This window comes from Suricata suricatta, chromosome 12, assembly GCF_006229205.1.
Source record: "Suricata suricatta isolate VVHF042 chromosome 12, meerkat_22Aug2017_6uvM2_HiC, whole genome shotgun sequence".
Taxonomy (NCBI): Eukaryota; Metazoa; Chordata; class Mammalia; order Carnivora; family Herpestidae; genus Suricata; species Suricata suricatta.
In genome coordinates, this window is record NC_043711.1 from 63,173,417 (window position 1) to 63,200,223 (window position 26,807).

General features: G+C 44.6%; 1 protein-coding gene across 1 annotated transcript in view; it reads right to left on the bottom strand.

The window, feature by feature from the left end:
* Nucleotides 1-4,532: 4,532 nt before the first annotated feature.
* The window catches only part of SLC24A3 (solute carrier family 24 member 3), a 491,111-nt gene continuing 468,836 nt past the window's right edge, over nucleotides 4,533-26,807 (bottom strand). The window contains exons 16-17 of the mRNA XM_029917030.1: nucleotides 10,328-10,393; nucleotides 4,533-6,433 (exon numbers count right to left, since the gene is read on the bottom strand). Of these exons, the coding sequence (XP_029772890.1) occupies nucleotides 6,284-6,433; nucleotides 10,328-10,393 (216 nt within the window). The 3' untranslated portion in view covers nucleotides 4,533-6,283. The remainder of the gene's footprint in view (nucleotides 6,434-10,327; nucleotides 10,394-26,807) is intronic.

A 26,807-nucleotide genomic window follows, 5' to 3' on the forward strand; every position in this document is an offset into this window, starting at 1 on the left:
CCCCGCATTGGGCTCTGTGCTGACAGCTCAGAGCCTGGAGCCTGTCTTCAGATTCTGTGTCCCCCTCTCTCTCTCACCTTCCCCTGCTCACGTTGTCTCTCTCTCTCTCTCAAAAATAAAATAAAAAACGTTAAAAAAAATTTTTTTAAAGTTGTTTTTGTCTGGGGGCAAACATGCCATAGGATGACAGAGAATGCAGATTATGAAGAGTTTACCAAATTTCTTTTTCTACTTTCAGCCATGTGTAGATCTCAGTGGAAATAGAAAGAAAAAAGAAATCTGAAAGAATGAAAGAAATAGTACGTGTGTGTGTGTGTGTGTGTGTGTAGTGTGGATGCATGCGTATGTGTTTTCCAAAAGCTGTATATCAGTGCTATCAGTAGAGGTTGGTATAGGCTCTCTGGACAAAGGACAGTATTTACACCCGTGGTTCTCAAAGTGGGACGCAGACCTAGCAGTGGTAGCATATGAGTGATGCTCTGGGTATTGGTGTGAAATGCAAATTCTTTGACCTACTGAACCAGAAATTTGTATTTAAAGAAGTCTCCAGGTAATTCTGATGTACATATGCTTAGTTTTGGGAAACCTGAATTTTAGACAATGAGTAAATGCAGGTAAATGCATTTTCTCACACATGAAGTTGAGTAGAGTAACATTTAAGCAACTGGAGGGAACAGTTCAACCTGATAAGACAATAAATTTTACCTATTCTGGAACTGTTTTTTTGGGAACCTGTATTCTCCTGAAACTAAAACAGGGAGCATTTTGGTTCAAATCCATTGGTGGATAAAGAATTGATGATGGACAGAGCATCTGAATGTATCGTCCTGCATCAAGTCTGGAAGGGACATGAAACATCTGATTTATGTATCAAAAAGAAAGATACAAAACTGAGTAGAGTACATAATTATTTATGCAGAAATGTAAAAGTATTCGTTTTCTGCCAAATGCACCTTTGTGCACAGGTGCATCTGTTTTTAGCAATGACCTTTGGGCATGACTCAGAATTCCTCCAAGGAACTGCCAGGATCCTGAAATTTCTTGTCACCCTTCATTCCAAGTTCTGTATGCAATTTCTGGAAGCAGGTACTGTATTGATTGTCTCAACAAATCAGAAGATATGATATCACTAAATTCAGTGTTTGGTAAGTAGGATAAGTTTGAAGTTACATAAAGATGAAATGTGATATATGTATATATGTATACATTTATGTAAGCTAATTGTAGCAGAAAAACCCTTACATGGCCTATAAACTAACGTCTTATTTTTTTATCCTCTTATTTTAGAGAGAGAACATGCAAGCAGCAGAGAGAGGCAGAGGAAGAGAGAGGGAGAAAGAGAGAGAGAGAGGAGAGAGAGAGGAGGGGCAATATCTTAAGCAGGCTCCATGCTCAGCAGCACTCGATGTGGGGGTTGATCCCACAATCCTGCTGCCCACGTTGTCTTAAATCTTCCCTTCCCCCCTACCTGTTGCAAAAACAAAAACAAAAATGAGTAGTAATAATGACTATTCACTACATTTAAAATCTTGGGGCACCTGGGTGGCACAGTCAGTTAAGCACCCAACTCTTGGCTTCCACTCAGATCATGAACTCATGGTTCATGGGTTTGAGCCCCAGATAGGGCTCTACACTGGCAGCACAGAGCCTGCCTGGGATTTTCTCTTCCTCTCTCTGCCCCTACCCCACTTGCACTGTCTCTGTCTCTCTCAAGATAAATACATAAACTTAAAAAAAATCTCTACAACTTGATAAGATTGTTTGCTAAATTGAAGTTCAGTAAAAAATTAACAGGACTACCAGTCACACTTTATTAAGGAAATAAATATTCTTCTATTTTTTAAAAATGCTTTTTATTTATTTTTGAGAGAGAGAGAGAGAGAGAGAGAGAGAGCGAGCAGGGAAGTGTCAGAGAGGGATATGCAGAATCCGAAGCAGGCTCCAGGCTCTGAGCTAGCTGTCAGCACAGAGCCCGATGCGGGGCTCAAACCCACGAACTGTGAGGTCATGACCTGAGCCGAAGCTGGACGCTTAACTGACTGAGCCACCCAGGCGCCTCAGGAAATAAATATTCTAAATGCAACAGGGAGACATCTGAGAGATTTTGGTGTTTTATTCCTCTGCCCTGTGTTTCGAAACTAAGCAGAAAGCTCAATGTGAAATCACTTCTGGGAGATCACATCGTTTATCTTATGCATGTTGCTAATCCTCTGCTTGTCCATGGCTTCAGGGCCTGACCTTTTCGGCATCTTAGCGCCCCACATCTCTGAAGGATGATGCAATAGACACATGGCTTTTTATTTATCAGAGAAACATTGGCTGAACCTACCCCATTCCTCCTGAAGTTGTATCATAACAGACAGCTGGCTATTTGGAAAATTTTCAAAGATCTACTGGATTGTTTTCACACAGAGTCTTGGTGTCAGATAGATGGTGTGTGTGTGTGTATGTGTGTGTGTGTAGCAGCCATTGCAGAAAATATAAAAATGAACGAGACTCATTAATTCGTATGAGCCTACCCAAAAATCAATATGGAAATGTCCCATCTACTTCAAAATAGCTGATTGAAATGGGTCAGAATAACTGGATAATTAGCCTGGAGAATTATCCTATTTTGAAAAGGTGAAAATAAATAACTCTCAGAGCATCACCACCACCAATTTTCCACATCTAATTTCTCCCAACAATCTGAATACTGTCATGACCAGTTAGGTAAAGCTCAGAGGCTACATGTTATTACATTTATGGCAAGTTGGATGTTATTCCTATTTAATATACCACGACCGAAAATCGTCTGGACCTTATAATATTACCACCCCCCACCGTTTTTAAACATTAGGCTTTTCTTTGAAGCCTACACACTTAAAGTGAGTTCCGATTTGCTGCCTGAGATCTACAGAGTCTCCAATCTCTAGCATTCCAAATATACGACTGTAATCTATAAGTGTCTATGGCAATAGACTTAGGAAAACATAATCATCAGCCTTTACCAACCTATACTCCAGCCAGATCTCTTTGGAGGTAGATTACAAACAAATGTATACCTACAAAAGTGCACTACCCCTAGAAAGGTAGGGCTGGTATTTTCCTTCTGAAGGGGACAAGACCACCTGGAAACTCTCAGTGCATCCATGCCACCTTAAGGGTGTGTGTTCTGGCAGTGCTCCCAGCAGGCCAGGGCATGATTGGGAATATGCTTTCCAGAAAAAAAGAGGACTTTCTGGCAGTTCCTCCCGTGGAGTCAACTAGTATGCGCTGAGGAAGAAGTGCAAGCCAGCATCCACCTTCCCCCGTCCCCTGTGTACAAGAACACAGCCTGGTGACCTAACTGAGACCAGTGCACTCTAGAAAACTGTATAAGAGGGTTCTTTGGCATTACTATCAGGTATGAGATAGTGAATAAAAGTTCTTCCCTTAAACCTGCCCTGACCCCTCCCAAATAAATCCCAGAAGAGTGGAAGCAGTGAAAATAGCAATATGGGCAATTTTGCATCATTAGAGAGCCAGCTCATTTCAAACCACATTCAAGATACAATCATGTACGGCAGGGATCTGGGCAGAAATAGGCCAAATGCTCATTTCCTATAGGAAACCTTCCCAGTTCCTAGGTTGGCAATTATTATGAATGGGAACTTTATCCCATCCCAGGATTTTTTCTATGGGAAATTTAGCATGAACTATGATTTCTAAAGATTTCATAGAAGCATACTTGAAAGAAAAAAAAATCAAGCTTCGGATCAAATGTTGTGCTTAAGAATAATGCAAATTGAGACCAGTATAATGAAATATTTGATGTGAAAGTATCTTATGCTTTGTAAGCAACAATCAGAATAATGACAATACTGTCTGTGCACAGTGTGTATCTATAAAACGCACAAACACAGCAGTAAAGCATTTTTAGATGTCAACACTCAAAACAAAGCTAAGGACCTTTTCCCTCCAACCTGGGAATATATTGTTTTAAACAGTTAAATAAAAGTTGATGTTGTACCTTGTTGGCAATTTTTCTTCTGGTTCCTATAAATGAATTCTGTTGCTTCAGGTGGAAACCTGGCTTGTTCACTAAACTTGGTCTACTTTTAGATCTGAGTAATTATTTTGGGGAGTCATGCAGGGAAGAATGTGGCTTATCACAATGATGTGTTACTCTTTCTTTTAAGGAGTGAACTTCAGGGAAGTCTGAATTTTCCCGATTGAAAACTAGTAAAACCAGACAGATGGAGAACTTGAACGGCTGAACAACTATCAATCTCTTCCTCTCAGTTCAGCTGAAAGAAAGAATTCTTAATAGAGCCTGCACGTATTCTATAGGATGAAAGTCCTATGTCCAAAGTCTGTTCAAAATTTAGAGAAGACCCATGATCTGCCACATCATACAAGAGACCTGACAGACATTTTGCCAGTGTTCCAGGTAAGTTCGCCCAAGAAAGAGCAGAAGCACCAATACCTGGCCACTTCCTTCCGTTCATTCTCATCAGCGTAGCTAAAACAGGCAACCCTCCAGGGTGGAAGTAACGTGCATGCCACTCATGGAAGGATATAGAACAGAGAAGTTTATTTTACACTAACTGTCCAAGAAAACAATCTCCATAAACCAGTGCAAAATGTGCAACAGAATCAATACGTGTGTCTTAGCTCTGAGAGCCCAAATTGGTGATTTCCTCTCCCGTTCCTCCTTTGGGTAGGTGCCCCGTCGGCTGGCTAACACTGGCCTTGGTGTACACCATTGACAGAAACATTCAACCAATTTGTAGCAGGTTATTTTTACAATTCATACCAGAATGTGTACAAGGGGCGGGGAGAACCATACTGAATGAATGATAAGTGATCAGTGCTTAAAGTAAATACAGGGGGGAGGCACGGGCAAGAATCCACAGTTTCAATAAATACAAGTGTAACAAGCATGGGTGGGTCTCATCTCGGTGGAATTAGTCTGCGTAATAATTCAGCATCATACAAAATCTATCAGGGCTGTTGAGCAGTGATTGGCAACAACATTCACAATAACTTATGCCCTTGAGCGAGTTTGCATTGAACACATTCTGTGGTTCCAAAGGTGTCAGTTCTGTTTCTTCCTTCCCTTGCCATCCCTCCAGGGGAGGAGGGGTGGAGCTGGGGCAGCTTGGTGGTGGAGGCGTCCCACGAGGAAGGACGCTGGCCCAAGAGCCAGCTGTCAGGGTCCAGTGTACTCAATACCGAGTGGCAAGTTGGGACTTTATCGACGACGTCTGTGCAAAGTGCGCTTCTCTGTTTTCCAAGAAACCAGTGTCTGTAGCTCCTGCACAAAAAGCAGTGGTGGCCTCTGGGTCACTCCCTGTCACCCCAAATACCAAGCGATGAGAGCGCATCTCAGGGACTCACGGGCTGGGAAACTCCTGGCGCTGACTGCCCGTCACCTCCCGGGGCCCCTCATCGAAGGCCTCAGGCAGGCTACAACTATTGCTTGAGAGACTAGAAGGAACCTAGTGACAAAATGATGGTCCTAATGGATATGAAGGAAGCTGTCTTTTTCCTCTAAAGACTTGTGCCCCCTAGGCAGTGCCTACAGGACTTCAGGGAGGCATCCTCATGTATGAAACGTCATGCATCTGTTCCCGATGGCCTCACCCAGATATTCCTCTACTAAGCACTAAATCCATGCATGTTTCACCGTGCCTGAGATTTGATCCCAGAAAACATGGTGGGGACAACCTGTGGATCATCCACTAATCCAGAGGCCAGTGAAAGAAGACGTGAGAGAAGCTCTCCATCTCTGGAAGAAAAGGAATAAAAAAGGGAGCCCCCCAAAGTGAAACAACCCCACCCAAACCCAGTAACCTAGGTATCACCTCAAAACATAACAAAATCCCAAACACTCCCTAGCATCACTACACCCTCTCCTCTCTATTCCTTTGACAGTCTCAGGTCATAAATTAGGTTTGTCTTCCATCCAATAACTTAAAAAAGGAGGAGGGATTGTAATAAGTTTTGCCTGGCTTGGGCCAGTTAGCAGCCAGTTTTTCTAGAATCTCAGTCACTGTTCAAAAATGGAACTTGAAAATTCACGCGGATGTCAGAGTCTTCACACGGAGTTGGCAGGAAGGGGTGGGCGAGAGGAACCCACGGAGGTGGGGGAGCAGGGCGGGGTGGGGACAGCCTGGGCCCCCAAGGCAGGAGTGGAGGCCCGTGAACAGCGCGGGAGAGCCAGATGCACCGGCTCTAGGGGCCCGCGTGACTCGGGGTACAGCCGGGTCTTGTATTGCACAGAAAAGAAGGACCGAGGTTCGGTGGGTGGCCGGGTGGCTCAGTGGTCCCCGCACATGGGCAAGTTCACAAAGGTGAACACGTTGAACTCCGTCATGATGGAGAAGCACAGGAACACGCCGTACAGGAAAAGGCACCCGCACCCAAGCTTCTTGTCCAGCTGCCACTTGTTCAGGTGAACGCCAAACACCTGCAACACACACAGCAGGGTCAGGGGGCGCGGAAGGAGGTAACCTTGGGCCTTGGGTGGCTGTGGCAGGGGGAAGGGCTGCCAATGGCTGACCCCTCAGAGCACTGAAGGTCTCTGAGCACCCCCAAGCCCATTGCTCATGTTTTGGAAGATCGGAACATCAAAGTCAAGAAGAAGGGAAGTCAGAACTTGGAAATAACTTTTAAAAGTCCTAATGAGGGGACCGTCACTCCTCTCCTGGACTCCAGCTCCGCACTACTCTGTGCTGGCACCACCTGTTCCGACTCTTCACCGTTTTGTGCCTGGCAGCCCCGTACCCTTCCTGCAGACGCGGCCCCCCACAGTGGCAGCCACATCTCTTCCATTCCTGTGCCTGGAGGTGAGGGGGTTGTACCCTCTCCTCTTCACTGCTGCTTCCACATCCTGTTCTTCTCTCCTCCCAAAAAACCACCGAGCTTGGAATCTAAAGTCTTCCAACACTCAATTCCATCCCACCCACTAGCAGTCAACACGGCAAAACTGGTCTCTTCTGCTCTTCCCCAGAACCCAGAGTCCCACCCACTGCCACTCCTGTCTACAGCACCCTGTTGTCCTGCCCAGCAATTTCACCATCCACTAAGGGCATCTTCTACAACACCGTCCTCCACCCAGTCCCCTGCAGCCATGTCCTGCACCTGCGCTGCCCTCACTAGCTGCAGATGGCCCCTCAAATTTAAATAAATCAAATAACATTAAAAATTCAGTTCCTGGGTGGCTCAGTCAGTTGAGCATCTGACTCTTGATTTCAGCTCGGGTCATGATCTCAAAATTGTGGGGCAGAGCCCAGAGGTGGGCTTGGCCCTGAGCCCATGTGGAGGCTGCTTGGGATTGTCTCTCTCCCTCTGCCCCTCTCCAGCTCATGCGCTCTTTACCTTCTCTCAAAATGAATAAACTTAAAAACTCAGTTCCTCAGTTATATTAGCCACATTTCAAAGGCTTGACTTCACAAGTGGCCAGTGGCTGCTGTCAAGTGCAGGTGCAGGCCAGTGGACAAGTTCTGCTGAACAGCCCTGTAGCTGAGACCTGGCAATTAGCAAGAACAGAAAGGACCCAGTGTCAAACACCCCACTCTCTGACCACCACCTCCTCCACTATCCATCGTCCCTGGTACCCACCCATGTCCCACCTTGCCCTGCTTAAATTCCACCAGCAATCGCTAGAACCACCCCTAGGACCCATCACTGTTACTGGTGTCTCTCTAATGCTGTTGTCCTTCTGTGGCTAAAGCCACAGCCTTTTGGTTCAAGTCCTGCTTCCAGCTTTTCAACAATGCTTCCAATGCAGCTGACCGAGGCTGGAGGAAAATGCCTGGCCATGCTGAAGGATCTCACTTTTCAATTTTTTTTTTAAATTTATTTTGAGAGAGAGGGAGGAAAAGGCACAAAAGTGGGGGGAGAGAGGAACTCCGAGCAGGCTCCATGCTATCAGCACAAGAGCCTAATGCAGGGCTAGAATTCACAAACTGTGAGATCATGACCTGAACTGAAACCAAGAGCCAGACGCTCATCTGACTGAGCCATCCAGGTGCCCCTGAAGGTTCTCACCTTTTTTTTTTAATTTTTTTGATGTTTTTACTTGTTTCTGAGACAGAGAGAAAGCAGGAGCTGGGGAAGGCCAGAGAGAGAGGGAGACAGGAACCGAAGCAGGCTCTGCACTGACAGCAGAGATCCTGATGTGGGGTTCGACCTGAGCAGAAGTGGACGCTTAACTGAGCCACCAAGGTGCCCCCCTGAAGGTTCTCACTTTTAATTCAAGCCCACAAACCTTGAGTTGTCCACTTATGGCAATCATTCCATATTTCCCTAAGTGCACTGTCTCTCTCTTTCCTGGATTGCTGTTTCTGACCTCTCCCCTCTTCTGAGACCCCAAACACCTTTCTTCTCCACCCTCACTCTCATATATGATGATGTTCCTATCCACAGAGCCACCACCATATCCACTTGCTCACCTTCTCTCTTGCCAGTGAGGCTCTGCCGCCCATGGCCTTGTCCACGGCCCACTCCCCCTCATGTGTACACGATCCCACCTCCCCTTACTGTTCAGGAACATGGTCCCAGCAACTACCCTCTTTCATCTCCATCTCCCCACCCCACCCGGGATTACTCCAACTGGGGTACAAGAATGCTGCTTGCTCTCTTATATTAAAAAACAACTACATTTTTTCTGGATTCCCATTTTTCTCCTTTCTTCACAGCAAGATGACTTCAGAGAGTTGTAAACACCACTGTGTCCAATTTCTCTCCTTCCATCCTGCTACTTTGTTCTACTCAACCTTCGGCCTTCTCGCCCCATGCAACCACCTTCATCAAGAGGTCTGATAACTTTGTATTTTTAACCTGAATGGCCAACACTCAGGACCCCTCTCCCATGACAAAGCCATCACTCCCTCCACCCCGAAACACCTTCTCCACTTGGCTTCCAGATGCCACACTCTCCCACTTTGCCTCCTGCCTTTCCGACTGCTCATTCTCTGTTTCCTTTAGTGGTTTATTGTCATCATCTTGACCTCGAACTGCCAGAGGGCACCAAGATTCAGACATTGGGCCTCTTTTCTGACCTCACTCACCCTCTTGCTGACTGCATCCAATTGCACGGCTTTAAATACCATCCACATTCTGGTGTCTTCAGCTTGGACGTTTCTCCTCACCTCAGACTCCTCTTTCCAATGGCTTTCTTGACCTCTACCCTTGGGTGCCAAATAGGCAAGATAGCTCAAGATGTTTAAAACTACTCTTCCCCTGCTCCCACAAACCTACTTCTCTCTAGAATTCCTGCAGCCCCACTTCAGCGTCCCAGGTGGTGGCCAGCCCCGTCTCCTCCAGGTTGTACACATGTAACTGTAGGCATGCACTCTGATGGCAGATGACTTGTTCCTTCATTCATTTGGTGTCAGCTTCTCTAGGGGTCTCAGATGTTCATCTATATAATAGGGCTGATATAGTGGCTACATGATGGAGGCATGGTGAGCTCCAAATGGGAAAATGTATGCAAAACACTGAACATAATGTGTGGCTATGATGGGTCTCGTAGCCCTAAATCATACCAGACCCAAAGAACCTCCTAAGCTACAGAAGAAAAATTGCATAGATTTCCATTTTTGTGTCAGGCGGTGTTTGTTTTAGTAAATCTTTGATATTTGACTCAGAGCCTGAGATCCCGTAAGTGATCTGTCCAGCTTCCTGCCTGCCCTTCAGAATCCCCATTCTTGAGTATATGGACGTTCACATGCCAGTATGATTCAATGATGAGTTCCTTGGAAATTTCAGGAAAAACACGTTGCATCTCAATGTTTACTAATGTGAAAATTTAACCACATACTTGTATATGAATGGATATTTCATGTGGTGTGAATCTGTTTCCGTCAAACATTGCAGCTGAGTTGGAATATCATATTATACAAATAAATATGATGGCGAAGACAGTGGAATGGCATAAAGGTATATTGTCAATGAAATACTGTATTCTTAGTCTCTGAGTACTGGTTGGATTTACAGAAGTGTTTATCAACTTGGAACAATTAATTGGAATCTACCCTTCTCTTCACTAATCTTGCAGAAAAAGTAGATCTCCCCTTCGCTTTTGATAAATTGGCTTGTGCTTGACATGAGGCAGGGCCTTGTTTCTCAGAGGAGGGCTGGCTCCTTTCAGAAAGGAGGAAGGCTTTCTAGTGAATTGCTACGATCCACTTATAGAAGACACAGCCATGAAGGAGATGGGACATCTGGAGGCCGACTGTCCTCATCCACCAGGAAGTCAAGCCCATCTGGTGTCCAAACAAACTCTGTGGCCGGAGAACCCGAAGGTGGGGGTGGGGAGTACACAGGAACTCGAGAGGGGAACAAGCTGAAGCCCTACCGTAACAAAGACGGAGGCCAGGAGTAAGCCCACGGAGTAGATCAGTCCTCTGCTGTTTAGCCGAATCTGTAAGAAAGGATGTGCAGTTAGGCATCCAAAAAGGCATCTGCTCTGTGCAGGGGCTTAAGCAACTCTGAGTAGCAGTCAGTCCAGATCTCCCCTCTAGGATGGCAAAAGCAACTTGGATAGCCTTGCTTTGGCACTGGCAGCAGGGATATGCCCTTCCCTAAGACAGCCAGGGGGCACCCTTGTGTCGTCCACTCTCAGCTCAACCCCATCCTTCCCTCCAGGAGCAGTGCCTGCTGGGCTGCGGCATGGCCACTCCAATTCTCTGTCATGCGTGGCCTGATTCTTGTTGCTCACAAAACTTCCCTGTGGATGTGACCTCCAAGGAGCGCTTGCTTTCTTGGCTTATGACTTATAGGTTTACTGTTTGGGTACATTTCCTAACATGGGTGATGGGAGCAATATTTTGAAAATGTTACTAAAACTTTTTTTTCTCTTTCTCTCTCTCTTTTGAGAGAAAGAGAGAGAGTGCAAGCAGGGGCAAGGGACAAAGGGAGAGAGAGAATCTTAATCAGTTTCCATGCTCAGTGCAGAGCCCCATGAGGGGCTCAATCCCAGGAGTTGGAGATCATGACCTGAGCCAAAATCAAAAATTGGATGCTCAACTGACTGAGCCACCAGGTACCCCATAAAAAACTTTTTATCTAGTTTGGGTTACATTGTTTGTGACCTCCTCTCAAACTTGATGGGAAGAAGTGGATGAGGGTTGTTACTGTGAGCAAACAAAGAAGAAAGAGTTAACATTCCATTTGTGATATTTGTCAAAGGATTTTTGTTTTGTTTATTTTTCAGAATAAGACAGTGTAGGGGTAGCAGCCAAACACTGAAAAGAGAGAAACAATTTTTGGAATTCTTGTAAAATAGTTCTGTTTAGTAGAACTTTCTGCAATGATGAAAATGTCCTGTATCTGTGCTGTCCCATATGGCAGCCATTAGGCACATGTGGCTGTTGAAAGGTGGCTCATACAACTGAACTTTAACCTTACCTTCAACCGATTCAAATTGACATTCAAAGAGCCATATGTGATCAGTGGCTACAGTAGAGGGCAGAGCAGGTGGGGATTATTTAGAAACCAACCTGGCCAACAAAGATCATAGAATTTCTTCCATAGTGCACAGATGTCCCTTCTGCCTTGACCTTGGTCAAAGGTCATAAGGTTGGCTACTCTGAGATAAGAGGTGTGTCTTAGAGCAGCCATGCTCAAAGCATTGTCCCTGGACAGGCACAAGCAGCATCCTTGGGGGCTTGTTAGAAATGTAGGATCTCAAGCCTCACCCAGTCCTCCTCAATCAGAAACTTTGGGGTTGGGCCCATCCCATGTGTTTCAATAAACCCTCCAGGTGGTTCTGATGCATGAGAAAGTTTAAGAACTGCTGACTCAGAGCAAGTACCCAGGCTTAACCCACTTCTGATCTCCACGGGTTCGGGGGCTAGGACTTTGACATTCCTTTTAGACCAGTTCTCTTGCAAAGTCTTATCTTCGTGGAGGCAGGGAGACCACAGAGCCCCCACCAATGTACACTGTCCTGCCAGCAGTTTAAGGCTCACCTGTGTCCACAGAAAGGAAAAGCAAGGCAGGCTGGATTGGTTCATTAGAGAACAGAGTGGTTATTATCAGTAGAAGTGGTCTGGGGATCTTCTGACAAGGCTCAAGGCACCTCTTGGCACCCTTTTACCAGTTCACCCCTGCAGTATAGGTATAGGAATGTGTGGGTATCTCTGTAGGTAGGTGTGTTCAAGTTACCTTTTGGTGATATGAAGCTGCTTTCCCTAAACAGTTAGACCCTTTGTGTGGGCACCCAGAAGGATAACACATCTCCTTTGCAATGTTCTCTCCCAGAGGGAATGTGCTGGACTCTCTCCCTTCCCTGTACAATCCATGTGAGCCAACCATCTGCCAAACCCCAGATGGAAATTATTCCCAGCCACCAAATCCCTTCCGAAGAGTAGAGAATCCAAGCATATCTCTGTGACACTAAAGCAATGGGTTGATCTGGTTAAATCAGTGTAAAAAAACTGAGGGATTGGATCCATCCCAGTCCAGATGGTAGCTCATCTTCCTGCAGACCCTCCACCTGGTGATAGATTGGTTTTTCTCCTTTGATCAGCTGTGTAGTATAAAGAAGCCAGTGTCCAGGAGTACATCACAAATGCCTTGTACTAAAAAAGATTCTCTGCCCCAAAGCATTCTGTCCATATTGAACCTATGATAATGCCACATGTACCCTGACCAGAGTTGAAGGGGAAAGGGAGGGCTCCTCAGAGCAAGATGGCAGCCCCTGTGCAGAGTGAGAAAGAGCCCGCTGGGGCTGTCCTCATCACAATCCCTGGGCTGACCCTGAAACTGTGAACACACAAAAAACTTTTGAGTTCTTAATTTTCAACATTACATGGATTCTTCTAAGAATGTGGCCAATGCATTCGAAGCCCAGCTCACCCTTGGAGTTCTAGGGTTCAATCCTTGTCAGCAACAAGAGTTGAGTCGAGTGATTTCCTGCCCTTAGAAAACCCAGAGCCAGTGGGAGCCAAGCTCCAAGCAGGGAAATTCTCTTTGATCAAGGCTTTTGCCTTTTCCAAATAAAAAGTATTCAACTAGAGCTTTGGAACTTTACTCTTCCTCATTGACTTATATAAAGTCTCAAGGAGTGGTGCTTCTAAAATTCTAAATCTGGCTCCAAAGACTAAAGACAACCAACTCTGGTGGGTTTCTGAGTAGTGTTTTCACATTTTCACCTTTTTCACTGCCACATGCACCCATGGGGGTTCTTTTTGCCATTTCACCAATTGGAGACCTAGGGTATATTGACTCCTTGCTGAACCCCCACTTCCACATGGACATGATAGTAAGGGATTAGGGTTCCTTCAGTTGCCTCTGGGTCCAACTTGAACACTCCCCAATTACTGGAGACCATGGATGGTTTGGGACAGGAATTGGCCAACTATGGGCCATGGGCTGAATCTGGCCCATCGCCTGATTTTGTAGATGAAGTGTTATTGGAGCTCAGCTCGTTCATTAGCATTTTGTCTACGTGTCTGCCTTCATGTAGCAGTGGCAGAGCTGAGAAGTTTCATAGAGACCATATGGCCCACAAGGTTTATTATATCTCTGCTGGCCCTTTCTGGAAAGTTTCCTAACCCGTGGGTTAGGGCATGGGCTCCAGATCCAGTTCACCAAACCCCTTCTGAATCCCTGCTTGGTCCTCCACTTGATATATAATCATGGAAAAGTGACTTATCTTCCCCAAGTCTCACTTTTCTGAGAAGTAAAATGGGGATAATACAATTCCCACCTCATCAGGTGGTTATGAGAATTAATGGAATTAATCCATGTTGAAGCTTAAACAGGACCTAGTGTGTAATGAGTTCTCAGTGTTTCTGGGCCATTATTCTCCACTCACTCATGAGTTGCCTAATCCCTTCCCTGCCATCCCCGGCTACTGCTTTTATAAATGCACCACCCAGCAGCCCCCTGATCAAAGCCTCAGTAGGTGACAAACACCATGAGGGCAGGAACCATGTCTAACTTCACCCGCTGCCTGGCACAGGGCTGAGCACAGGCCACATGCTTCAATATGTAACCAATGAATGGACAGTGAATCCATACCATTGCAGAAGTGAAATGGAGCAGAGTAGACTGGTCAGAGAGGCTGGGAACAGAGACACCCTTGATGCCACTTCTGGATGGTGTTCCAGAAGCAATGCAATCTGGTCCAACATTCCTTGTCCCCCTTCCCCACTTCATTTTTTATGAATGTGTATAGTGTTAGGTAGAAAAAAATAAGTTTATGAAAGTTTTCAAGCAGTCAGAAAAACTGAAAGAATTATACCATTTTCATAGGGTTCAATAATAGTTCACAGGTGTTTTATTTCTAGATGCAATTTCCATATGGTGAAATTTACAAATCCTAATTGCACTGTTAAATATGTTTTGAAAAACACCTACAACCATGTAACCTAAACTGTAGTCATGATATAGGGCACTTCCATCCTCCCCAGAAAGTTCTCTTGTTCCCTCATCAGTCTCACTTAGATCAATCACTGCTTCTAAGCTTGGCCAGTCCAAGGAATTTCATATAAGTGGAACCCTATAATGTGCATTCCTTTACACCAGGATTCTTCTACTTAGCATAAGTTTTTAAAGATTCCTTTGTATTTTTCAGTGCATTACTAGTTCATTTATCTTTATAACAGCATAAATATATCACAGTTTATCTAATTGTTCTTCTGTTTATAGATATCTAGGTCACTTTCAGTTTTGAGCTATTAGGGTGCATTGATTTTATAATTCAGACAATCTGAAAAGAGACCTACAGTGGCCCCTCCTGCCCAGAGGAGAAGCAGGAATGAAGATAATGAAGATGTCCAGGGTCTCTGCTGGGACCCCAACCACACTCACATCCCACCCAGCATCCTCTCTCTGTAGTTGGGCACTGGGAGCCTCTCCAAATGGGGGAGATTCACCTTCCCCACCGTAGCACACTGCTGTCTCCCTTTCTAGACCTCAGTACGGTCAGGTGGGGTGCTCACCTCCTTCCCATGTCACTTCCATTCTGCCCATCCTTCCCTAAGTCCTTGCTGGCCTTATCCCCTCTGGTGATGCAGATCATATCCTGACCTTGCCTGGTCTCCTTCTTACCTTCCCAGCTAGTCCTGATGGTCTGAGGGCAGATGCCTGGGTCTTCAGTTTTTCCTCCTACCACATAGCACCTAGCTACCTGCCTATCTATGCACAGTATATATTTTTTTTTATTTTTAAAGTTTATTTCTTCATTTATTTTGAGAGATAACGAGAGCAAGCAGGGGAGGGGCAGAAAGTGAAAGGAAGAGAGAATCTCCAGCAGGCTCCCCACTGATGCGGTGCTGAGCCGAAGGTGGACACTTAACTGACTGAGCTACCCAGGCACCCCTGCACTGTACATTTAAATAAGCGTCTGCTGGTGATGCTGAGCATGTGTGTATCCCTGTGCACCTGTGTGAGTACATGCATGTGTGTGTACGTGTGTGGGGTGCCTGTGTGCATTGGAGGCAGTGAGGTGAGGTGGCTAGGGGAAAGAGTGCATATAGAGTTGGATGAGGAGACTGACGTGGGGGTGGTTTTAAGCTGATCTTTTAAAGCAACAAAGTGAGAGGGCACCAAAATGTTTTTTAAAATTTAGGCATAATTCGCTTACAGTAAAGGGACAAATCTCAAGTGTACTATTGGATAAGTTTTGACAAATGCATGTATGTGACATCTCAGCAAGATATAAAACATTTCCATCACCCCAGTAAGTTTCCTTGAGGGCAGCAAGTTTAACTCAACCGCCTCAAAAGTAGTTTCTTGGAGTGTGCGGAGCCGGCAACAGCACAGAGCCTCCTCATCTCTGGACCACCTTTGCACAAGACTTTGGGCTGCAGCTGCCCCGTGTTGCTCTGAACGATGGTTTTTGTGCTCCTGAGTCACAGATGCAGGGCCCATTAAATGCGAATGCAGAAAAACTCTGGGCACTGTTTTTATTTCTTGCCTTCAAAATTTGCAAGTTCACTCTCTAATTCCCTCATGGTAGTTGTTGCAGAGGAAACAGCAGGCTGGCTGGTTCCAAAGAAAACAGGAATTTAGCCCACGACGTATGTGCATTTTTTTCATATGGATGCACACACAGAGACCCATTCAGACCTAGTTTTAAACGTGCATGCAGTTCATAAAACAGTTCCCTGAATCCTACATAGTTTGGGGATCCAACATCCCTAGCCTCAAAGATTCTGACTTCCCATATTACAGTTTAAAATCTCTCTACAGTTTGAGGTCAACTCCACACAACTGGCAAATTCTTTGAGGAAAAATAAGAAGCCCCTGGATTTTTGCTAATTTATTTATAACCTGGAACACATATTACATGTCACTTTGCATTTTCAGATTTGGGTAATTTGAACATTTGTGGGTGTGGGCTGCAAGTGGAAGTGTCCAGCCTTGGCTTGATGTTGTAAGCTATCACTCTGGGTGGGAATCTCTTTTCCTAAAACAATTAAATGAGGTAAAAAAGTGAATAAGCCTGCAGAAAAAGGCACTTCAATGGCTGAGCCCTGTCCTTCCCAGAGTGCTCTCATGAACAGAGGGCTGCACAGAATTCTAGTGGTGACTCTGGGGCAAGTAGGAGGTGGTTTGTCCTTCTGTGTAAAGAAGAAGCAGCTGATGCTCTGGCAAGCTCAGCGCGTGGCCAAGGTAAGATTCTGCTCCCCAACTCCAGTGCGTGTGTGGGTGTGGGTTTTCCTCACGCACTCAAGCATTTCCGTGACCCCCATTGGTATCCTACACTTTAACTTAGTTCTGACACTATTCACTCAGCAACCCCATCAGATGGCACAAAAGAAGGGCTCAGTCCTATAGGATTCTCGTTCTCCCACCCCAGACGCCAGTCACAAGTCCAGGTGTCACCTGTGTTTCCAATTGACAGGCTATAGATTGGAGATTCCAAGGATGCATTGCTTGGGTTTGATTGGTTTGTTGGAGTGGCCCACAGAACTCAGGAACACATTTTACTGACTACGTAACCAGTGTGTTCTAAGAGGACTCAGGAGCGGCCAGCTGGAGAAGGTGAACAGGGCAGGGTCTGGGGAAATGGAGCAGAGCTGTCTCTAAGCACACCATTCTCCACCAATCTCCTTGTGCTCACTAATCCAGAAGCTCCCAAATCCCCTCCTTCTGGGTTGTTATAGGGGCTTCACTACATAGGCAATTGATTAAATCCTTGGCTATTGGCAACTGATTCAGCCTCCAGCCTGTCTCCTTTCCCTGGAGGTCAGAGGTGGGACTGAAAATGTCAACCTGGTTGATTCTTCTGGCAACTAACTTTCATCCTTATGTGGGGTTGGAAAGTTACCTCATTAACATAACAGAAGACACCTTGCAGTTCTTATCATTTGGAAAATTCCAGAAGTCTTAGGAGCTCTGTGCTAGAAACAGGGATGAAGATCAAACATCTATTTCTTACTATAAATTACAGTATCACACAAGGCCACGGAGCTGGTAAGGGATCAAGTAAACACTGAATATTGAATTTGGACAGTAAATTCTAGACTCATCCTTGCACCCAGCAGGGCACAGGAAAACTGTCAGAGTTCTCTTCACCCACTAAGAACCCTCAAAAGTGGCACCTTGGCCTTTCTTGCCTATTGCTTCTGAAACTGTCCTGAATGAACTGTAAGAACCACAGTCACCAGTGTGGCAGATGCCATGGGGACCTCACCCCAGTGCCCCTTCTTACCATTTTGGTGGGACCATCTGCCTCCCCATGACCAGTACCAGTGTCTGTGCCTGAGGGCTTTCCCCCACACCATGGGAGTGCCAAGACGCCCTTCATCAATGACTCCTGGGGTGGCGGCATGAACATGAAGCCCCCCTGCCCCTCAGATGGGTGAATTCTGAGATGTGAGTGCACACCATTTGCCAGAGCCCCCACCCTCCAGGGACTCAGCCTCAGTTACCATGATTGTTGTTGGCTGCCTTCTCTGCCCATCTCACCCTCCTCCACTCCCCTCCTGGAATTTCCCACTCCTCCCAATACTCCCCTCACCTTGAATACTGGTTTGAGGACTGAATGGTTTCTTGTTTGAGTGTGTTTGTGTGAGATGGCAGTGGGAGGCAGGGATCTAAACTTGGATAATGAAATGAATTGGCTTCAGGCCTTGGCAATTCAGGTAAGTCCATCCACAGGGGACCTGCATGGACCTCGCCTTCCCCCAAATACCACCTCATTTTCCTGAGGCAGTGCCTGAAATCTAACACAAGATTTACCTTAAAAGCACTGGATAGCATCACTATACTTCTCAGGAGCTCTGTCAAGATGACCTCAAGGAGAATCACTCATTAAGATGTCCGCCAATTGTCCCTAACTTCCCTACCCAGAAGCTGTGGGAATAGTTTGTAGACTGGCCCTCTTAGGGGTATTCTGGCGATTTGCTGCTTTCCATGGTGTAATACTCCCACTCGGGGTGGTTGTAAGCTGCCAACATGGCCTCACTGAAGGCGGGGTTAGGAAGAGACATGCAGTCTCTTCTTGTGAGCCTGTTACAAGGGGCAAGGGTAGGGATTTTCAGAACAAAGGAAAGCTGGTCCTAACAGCTGAAACAGTGTCCAGGCATTGGGAACCTGATTTGGGAATGCTTGCTACAAAAGATTGGAAGATGTGCAAGGCACTAAGAACAGACTAGCAAATTGGTTCATTCCATGTGGGTCCTCTTTTGGGTGCTAGGGAGCATTAGCCGAGAGAGATTCAGTTTCTGAACATCAGAGAGGATCGTCCCATGTGATTCTGGAGGGAGTAAATTTGACTGGAGTAGGCTTGTTGGAGAAGATGGTAGGCTGACAGCTGGTCTTAGAAGAAAAGCTTTGGGGGAAGCCTTGATGTACTTGGCCACTCCAATTTTGAAACATTCTCCTGGGTCCACAGTCCCCCTTTCTGGCTGACTGCCCCTCAGTCTCCTTCACGAGATGTTTTTATATTTCCCCTATCCAACATCAGGATGTGGCTCTGGGCTCCCTTCTTTATCTACATGTACTTCCTTTGTGAGATGCTTTGAAAACGATTTGATGCTACTGACTCCCAAATTTACGCCTCCAGCTGAGACCTCACCCCTGAACTTCAGGCACACTTATTCTGCTGCCTACCTGACAGCTCCATGCATACCAAACAGAATCTGTCCTAAATAGAGCCCCTGATATTTCCTCCTAAATATGTTCCCCAGTCCCCTGGCAGTCTTACACATCTCAATGAGTGGCACCAGAAGTTACCTTCACTTTTTCTCTCACTCATCCCCTCCACACATCCATCAGAAAACCTTATTAATTCTTCAGAAAACTCTCTTTTTCTCCCTCTCTACATTCACACCACCTTAGCCCCTGTCACTAGCATCTTGTCACCAGCTCCAGGGCTTGCTTTCCCCTTCTTTGCCTTCTTGTAATACATTTCCAGACAGTCATCAAATCTGATCTTAAAACATAAAGTGAATGATGACTTTACTTTGCTTGAATCCTCATGGCAGTCAAAAACAATCCAAACTTTCCACAATGGCCAGTAAAGTCTTAGGATAACCAGGTCCTTGTCTTCTCCCAACTCACTTCCCCATTAACAGATGTGTAGGAGCTGATGAGAAATCAACCACCAGGTCTTGCTGATTCTTATTCTGCTGTTTCTTTTGGTACCTTCCATCGTTCCCTCACTTCACTGATACAATCGAGGCGATCAGTGGTCTCAGTTCCCTTCCCTTGTATTTGAATTCTGTGTACTAGAATTCCCTTTCCATGGCCTCCTGGTGGGCAGAGGCATTTCTATACCTCTTAGATTTGGAATTGGCCAAATGATATTCTTTAGCCAATGGGATGTTAATGGATCAAACACAAAAATAGGTTTGAAATATACTTCCGTTATGGAGAAAACCTCTTGTGCCTTTTATCTTGCAAAGAATGTGTCTCAGGAAGTCAGTGGGCCCAGTGATGAGAGACACAGGGGCCATCCCTGTCTGAAGCTTAAAGCCAAACCTAGATCAATTAAACACCTGTCACCTTACACATGCACGATTGGGAAATATATGATAAGGTATGTTTGCTGCTGAATTTGAGGATGGTTTGTTACACAGCATTATGGTAGAGAGGCCTAACTGATACAACTATCCTAGTCCAGATCACTACATTTTATTTCTCCTGCAAATATCTCATAACTGGTCTTATCTGGCTCCAATGCTTTCTCTATATGGTAGTCAGAATCTTCTTTCTAACATGCACATGCAACCATACCACTCCCTTCCTCATAGCCTTCATTTTCCCAATGCCATGGATCTAGCTCATTGTGTCCTTTAGCACAGTTTCATCCTGGACATTCATCCTGCACCCACCCTCTACCCCCACCATAGATGCTACCCTCAGGTCCTTCAGTGTATGAAGCTTTCTTGGATCTTGGTCTTCTACAAGCTACTCTTCCTGTTGGATAAATAATCCTCTCACATTCTTTACCTGCTTGGCTCCAGATAATCTCAGATTTTTAGAATAAGCATCACTTCCTTACAAGCATTGGAGGTCCCCAATCACAACATCACACTTTGGGCACACATCACACATTGTTTTATAATTGCTTGTAATACTGCCTCCTTCCAGAGGCTGTAGCTCCAAGGGCACAGGACAGTGTCTAGCTTGCTCACCAAGGCATTCCCCAATGGTGGTTACCAGCTTAGCACACAGTAAGTGTTCAGTTAATGTTTTTCAGAAAAAGAATAAGTTGGGCAGAAAGTGTGGGATAAGAATGTTTCTGATCACCAGGGCAACTGGATGGCCCAGTTGGTTCAGCATCTGACTCTTGGTTTCTGCTCAGGTTATGATCTCATGGTTGTGGGACTAAGCCCTGCATTGGACTCCATGCCAAACGTTGAGCCTATTTGATTCTCTCTCTCTCTGTCTCTCTTCTGCTTACTCTCTCTCTCTCTCAAAATAAGTAAACTTTAAAAAATGTATTAAAAAAGTAAAGTTTCTGATCACGTCTTATTTTTCCCCTCTGTAGATTCTGGAGTTAGGTGGACTCCTGCTTGGAAAAAAAAAGAAAAACCAGACTCTCTCCCTATTACTGTGTGGATTCATTTTGCATTTTTAAGTCCTAGCTCAGAGATCTGAGTTTTGTCCTGGTTTCCTGGAGTCTGCTGGTGACTATCTTATTTCTGTTAGAGCATGTGGAACAGACATTCATTGCCAAAGTGGGAAGAGAGATGCTCATTTTCCAAACTTTGACTTTTAGAAATATTTGTTTCAGGCACTTAGGTAGCTAGCTGGCTTCTAAGCAAACCCCAAATGCTAAGAAATGTCAAAATCTGTAAAACTGCCTTTTATTCCACACTATCAAATGCCTGAAACCAATACTATGCACAAAACAGCTGTCTTGATGGTAATTATCCAATAATTGTGACTTGGAAACTCCAGCTACTTGGGATGGAAAAATGGTTCAGAATTGTCAGCAGGTCCATCATGAGGCCAGAAGAGGCCATTAAACCCATCCAGGCTTCTTGAGTCTGATGTGAGAGATGCAGAGAGATGTCATGGGGTTACCACCATGCTAAGTGGTGTCCTTCCAGAAATGAAGCTTCTCTCTCAGGAAAAACTGGAGGTGTAGAAGAGAAAAGACAAAATGCTCATGGAAAATAAACCCTTAAGTTTGTGATTTTTTTTCATGAGCCTGGAACTATTTTTCCAAGTGAGTTCTGTATTGTGGAATGAGGTTGTACAAAGCCCCCAAATGTGGCTGGGCATTGGGGACTGTGTAGGGGGGCCCGATGAAAGCCAGGTGGGGACCAGGAACTGAATAAACGAGGGTAATCTTCATGGAAGGCTCCAGAATGTTTCCTCCAACCTTAAGTTGGAAAACCACTGTGGACATATAATGAATGATAGCCTAAGGAAGTGAGGATTTTAGCTGCCATGATGCCTGTGGCACTTACAGAATAGGAATCTGGGGGTGAGGAGTGGTCTTTTGCCTCCAAGCCCATCCTTCCTTTCTTCCTTCCCTCCCTCTCTTCCTGTCCTCCTTCTTTCCTTTCTTCCTTCCTTCCTTCCTCCCTTCTTTCCTTCCTTCCTTCCTTCCTTCCTTCCTTCCTTCCTTCCTTCCTTCCTTCCTTCCTCCCTCCCTCCCTCCCTCCCTCTCTCCCTCCCTTCTTTCCTTCCTTCCATCCTTCCTTCTTTCCTTCCTCTGTTTTTCTTTTTTTTTTGAGGGATATAGAGAGAACATGAGTGGGGAAAGAGCAAAGAGAGAAGGAGAGAGGGTCCCAGGCAGTCTTTGGGAGGTCAATGCACAGAGCCCAATGTGGGTCTTGAACCCGTGAAACCACAAGATCATGACATGAGCCAAAATCAAGAGTCATATGCCTAACCAACTGAATCACGAGGCACCCCCAGTCTTTCTTTCTTTCTTTATGTAAATCTGCAGGGCTCATTTTAGTCTTATAAGCAGACCCTATCCTCTCTTCTGGCTGAGATTCAAACTCAGGGATGGAACTGGTCTAAAATCCTACTCCAGTGATGTCCCTCACACTCCTGTGGCCTCAGCTGTGTGTGGCAGCTCTGTGGCACCATCTGCTTTGAGCAGTATTCTCCTCCCTCCTGCTTTGGTCTCTAGTGTTTTGGGGAAAGAAAAAGTCTCGCTGTCCTCTCTGCTGTTTCTGGCTGTGACAACCTCTTTGAAGCTTGGCTGCTTGATCTGCAGAAGAGAACTTGGGACAGCAATGAACTTAGAGTAAAACTTATGACCCCTGTCAACCTCACCCCTGCATTTCTATTGCCTGGCTTCTCTTCTATTAGCAGATACAGCATGCTTCAATGCCTTGGCACTTATAGTTAGTCCCCTCTTTCTAGAATGCTCCCCCTGCCTTCAGACACCCAATCCTTTTTTTATCATTCCTTCCTTGGCACAGAGCCCATCTCCCTGTCCAACAAATCCAGAGTGATGCATGTTGCCCATTCTATCATGTGACTGTCTTCATAAGGCTTTTGCTCTCCCAAGTTAGCACGTTCACTCATGGATTGTCTGTCTCCCCCAACCCTGGTGTACGCTTTGGTGGGGGGGAGTCTACTCTACCTCATTCATTTTGTGTTTCCAGCACTTTGCCAAGTTCTTGGCACAAAGCAGGTGCACAATAAATGCTGGTTGAAGAAATAATCCTTGCCTTATTTAGCTACTGTCAGGATTAGATGAGATCATGTGGGCCTGATGCCCCTAGAATGCTTGGTACATAGTAGGTACTCAATGAATGTTAAGCTATTCTTATTGCTTTCTTCTACCCCCTGCCCCACCCCCACCTTCTTCTCAGGTCAGCCTTTTCCTTCATTCTGTTCTGCTCACATGTCTTTTACCCTAGGTGGTAAAGTTAGGATCATCTATTCATCCATCCATCTATCCATGCATTCATGCATCCATCCATCCATCCAACAAATACTTGTTGAGCACATTCTAAGTACAGCCTTAACATGCATGGAGGCAATGAAAATTGCATAAGACAGGTACAATTTCTGCCCTCAGGGAGATCACCTGTATTTGGGGGGGGGGGTACTCAGACAAAGGGGAAAAAGTAAGTTATAATGGGAACTGCTCAAAAATACAAGAATGACACTTGACCCAAGCTTGGGAGATCACAGTAAACATCCAAGCCAATACCTGAAAGATGAGCTGGAGAAAGGCAAGAGAAGCCCTTGTAATGCCCCCTTTGCCTCTTCTATGAGGTACTCTGGTTCTAGATGGCTATATTCTGGGATCCCTGGCTTCTAGGAAAACCAAAACACAGTTTGGTTGGGCAAACCCCTGACCACTATTTTGGTCTACCATTACTAGGCAAAGACATAGTTTGTACACATGAAGTCTCCCAGAAAATTGAAGTCCATCTCTCTATAGGCCAGTAACTGTTTTTGATTAAAATATTTCATAACTTTTTCTTGGTGACTCAGAATAACTACCATTCATATACATTTTTTTTTTACCTGAGGTGAAATATGGCAAAGCTGTCAGAAGCTATTGATGTATATGAAGTTTCTTGCCCCTATCATTGAGGAAATAAAAGTTATTCTCTATTTAAAAAAGTAAAATGTCCTGCTATGTGCATGATGGCAAAGGGCACCACGTGAATGGCAAATATGAAGTGGGCATGGTGCTATACTCAGACGCTAGTAGCAGGCAGATGCTGTGAGCATATAACCATCAGGCAAGGTAGGAGGCAAAATGGATCAACAGGGGCATGGAGAAGAGATTGCACAATTTGCAGCATGGGGCTGTATCTGGGCAGCACTCGGAAGGGTTAGAGACAGACACGTGGTCAGGACTTGGGGTATTCTTTTGCTTATGGGACTTCCTCCTTTTTGGATGCCTTCTCAGTCAAAAAGGTCAAACTGAGTAAAATACAAAAAATCAGCATTTTAAAGAGTGCCACTAGGCTCCAAGGGTGGTTTTGTTATTCTGTCCCTCCTTAATTCAGCTCACCTGGCTGTCCTTCCTTGCTTCTTGATCATTTACCTTTTAGTTCCGACATAGTTAGGCTCAAAAATTTTCCTGATAATATATTACTACTTATAAAATACAGGATTCTAGACTACACAGCCTTAATTAAATATAATTACTGGCTTCTAATAGCCCCTAGTTTGTGAATATTACTAAAAAATAAGTAGGCATCTTTCTAAAGACATACAGATGGTGAATAGACACACATGAAAAGATGTTCAACATCACCCATTTTCAGGGAAATGTAAATCAAAACCATAATGAGATATCACCTTATATCTGTCAGAGTGGCTAAAATCAACAAAACAAGAAATGACAATATTGACAAGGAGGTGGAGAAAAAGGTATCCTTGTGCAAGGTTGTGGTGAATGTAAGTTGGTGCAGCCACTGTGGAAAACAGTAAGAAAGTTCCTCAGAAAATTAAAAGTAGAAATATAATATTATCCAGTAATTCCACTATTGGATATTTATATAGAAAATACAAGAACACTAACTTAAAAAGATATATGCACCCCTATATTTAATGCAGTATTGTTTACAATAGCCAAGACATGGAAGTAAGTAAGTGTCATCAATAGATGAATCAATACGAAAGATGTGGTGTGTATATATATAGACTGCGTAAGCTGCAGGAATAAAAGGCAGAGTGTAAGGAATACAGTCAATGATATTGTAGTAGCAATGTAATGGGACAGATGGTAGGTACATTTGTGGTAAACAAGGCATTATGTATAAACTTGTCAAATCATTAAATTTTATGCCTGAAACTAAGGTAATATTGTGTTTCAACTATACTCAAATAAAAAAAAATAAAAGAGGGATGCTCAGTTGGTTAAGCATACAACTCTTAGTTTTAGTTCAGGTCATTAGTTCGAGCCCCACATTGAGTGTAGAGCCTGCCTGGGATCCTGTCTCTCTCCCTCTCTCTAATAAATAAATAAATTAAAAATTTTTAATTAAAAAAATAAAAAATAAGTTAACAAATATTTTCCTTTGAATTTTAAAAGTTCAAAGTGAAATCTTTTCAACACATGGTGCTGAAACAACCACATATGTACACACAAAAGAATGAAGCTGGACCCCTACCTCACACCATATACAAAAAAATCTTGCTTTCCCTGCAATTCATAGACTATTTTTAGATTATATGATTGATTTTGTGCTTTCAAAAGAGAGCAATACATTGGATATTAGTATTGTGGAAATAAAATGAAGATCTCTCTGTAATGGAGTACAGAAATAGCAGTATTTGGAAGAAAATGCAACATGACATGCCTTTCTCCAGTTTTCTGACCAAATGTTTCCCCCAGGAGCACTCTCTTGTGTGCCATGCCTGTTGGTCACAGAAGTGGCCTGTTTCTTCTCCTGTCTTTATCCTTCCACTTAAGTTGAGGGTGATCTTCAACCACAGGACTAGATGTGCACAGTGCCAGCAGAATGACCAGAGTGACCCAATTATGTCATGTACAGATGGAAAACATGAATTTGGGCCAAACATCTAATAGGGCCTGAAGTTCTGTCTTCATGATGTCACCCTGCCACTAAAGTCAGGGACCTGAAAAGCATATGTTTTCATGACTATGGGTGTTTAATTTTCTGTTTTCTGAAGAGTGTTGGGAGAATTTATGAAGGACAGGAAAGGAGGGCAGATCACTGGGGCTCATTTACAGCAGACACTGTGCCTGCTAAGTTGGCGTTTCAGGCCTGATATCCATGTTCAGTCAGAGAGATTTCAAAGCTGTGGGGGAGGAACTGATTTATTTACAGGATGAATTCTGAGTTGTTGTTTTATGAAAGGTTTTAGTTTCACCTTATATGATTATACCCATTCTAATCACAGTAAAGAAAAAAATAAACACAATGGATCTCTGGTACACTAGAAGGATTTGCATCTCCTGCTCCTGTCTGTCAATCCCTCCCTGGAGAAAGTCCATATGGTAAAAGTCTATTATTTATGGATCAGTTTTCCAGGTTATATAGAGCACCATTTCTTTTCATTTTTTTGCTGCCTGGTTTCTTTTTTAAATGTTTTATTATTTTTTTTTAAAGAGAGAGTGCCAGCAGGGGAGGGATGGAAAGAAAAGGGGAGAGGGGCTTCAAAGCGGGCTCCACACTGACAGCAGTGAGCCTGATGTGGGGCTCAAACTCATGAACCACAAGATCATGACCTGAGCCAAAGTCGGCTGCTCAACTGCCTAAGTCACCATTGCGCTCTTTGCTGCCTGCTTTTTAGTCACTATTCTCCAGTCTTCACCAGAGGAAACAAAAGGTAGTTGTAATTCACACAGTCTGAATTTTACTTTTTTATAACTTTGATAAGTGGGGAAATGAAATAGAGGAACACACCAGGTGGAGCTGCTGGTGAACTCAACAGATCCACACCCAGTGCTGTGAGCTGAGTCAAGGTGCACA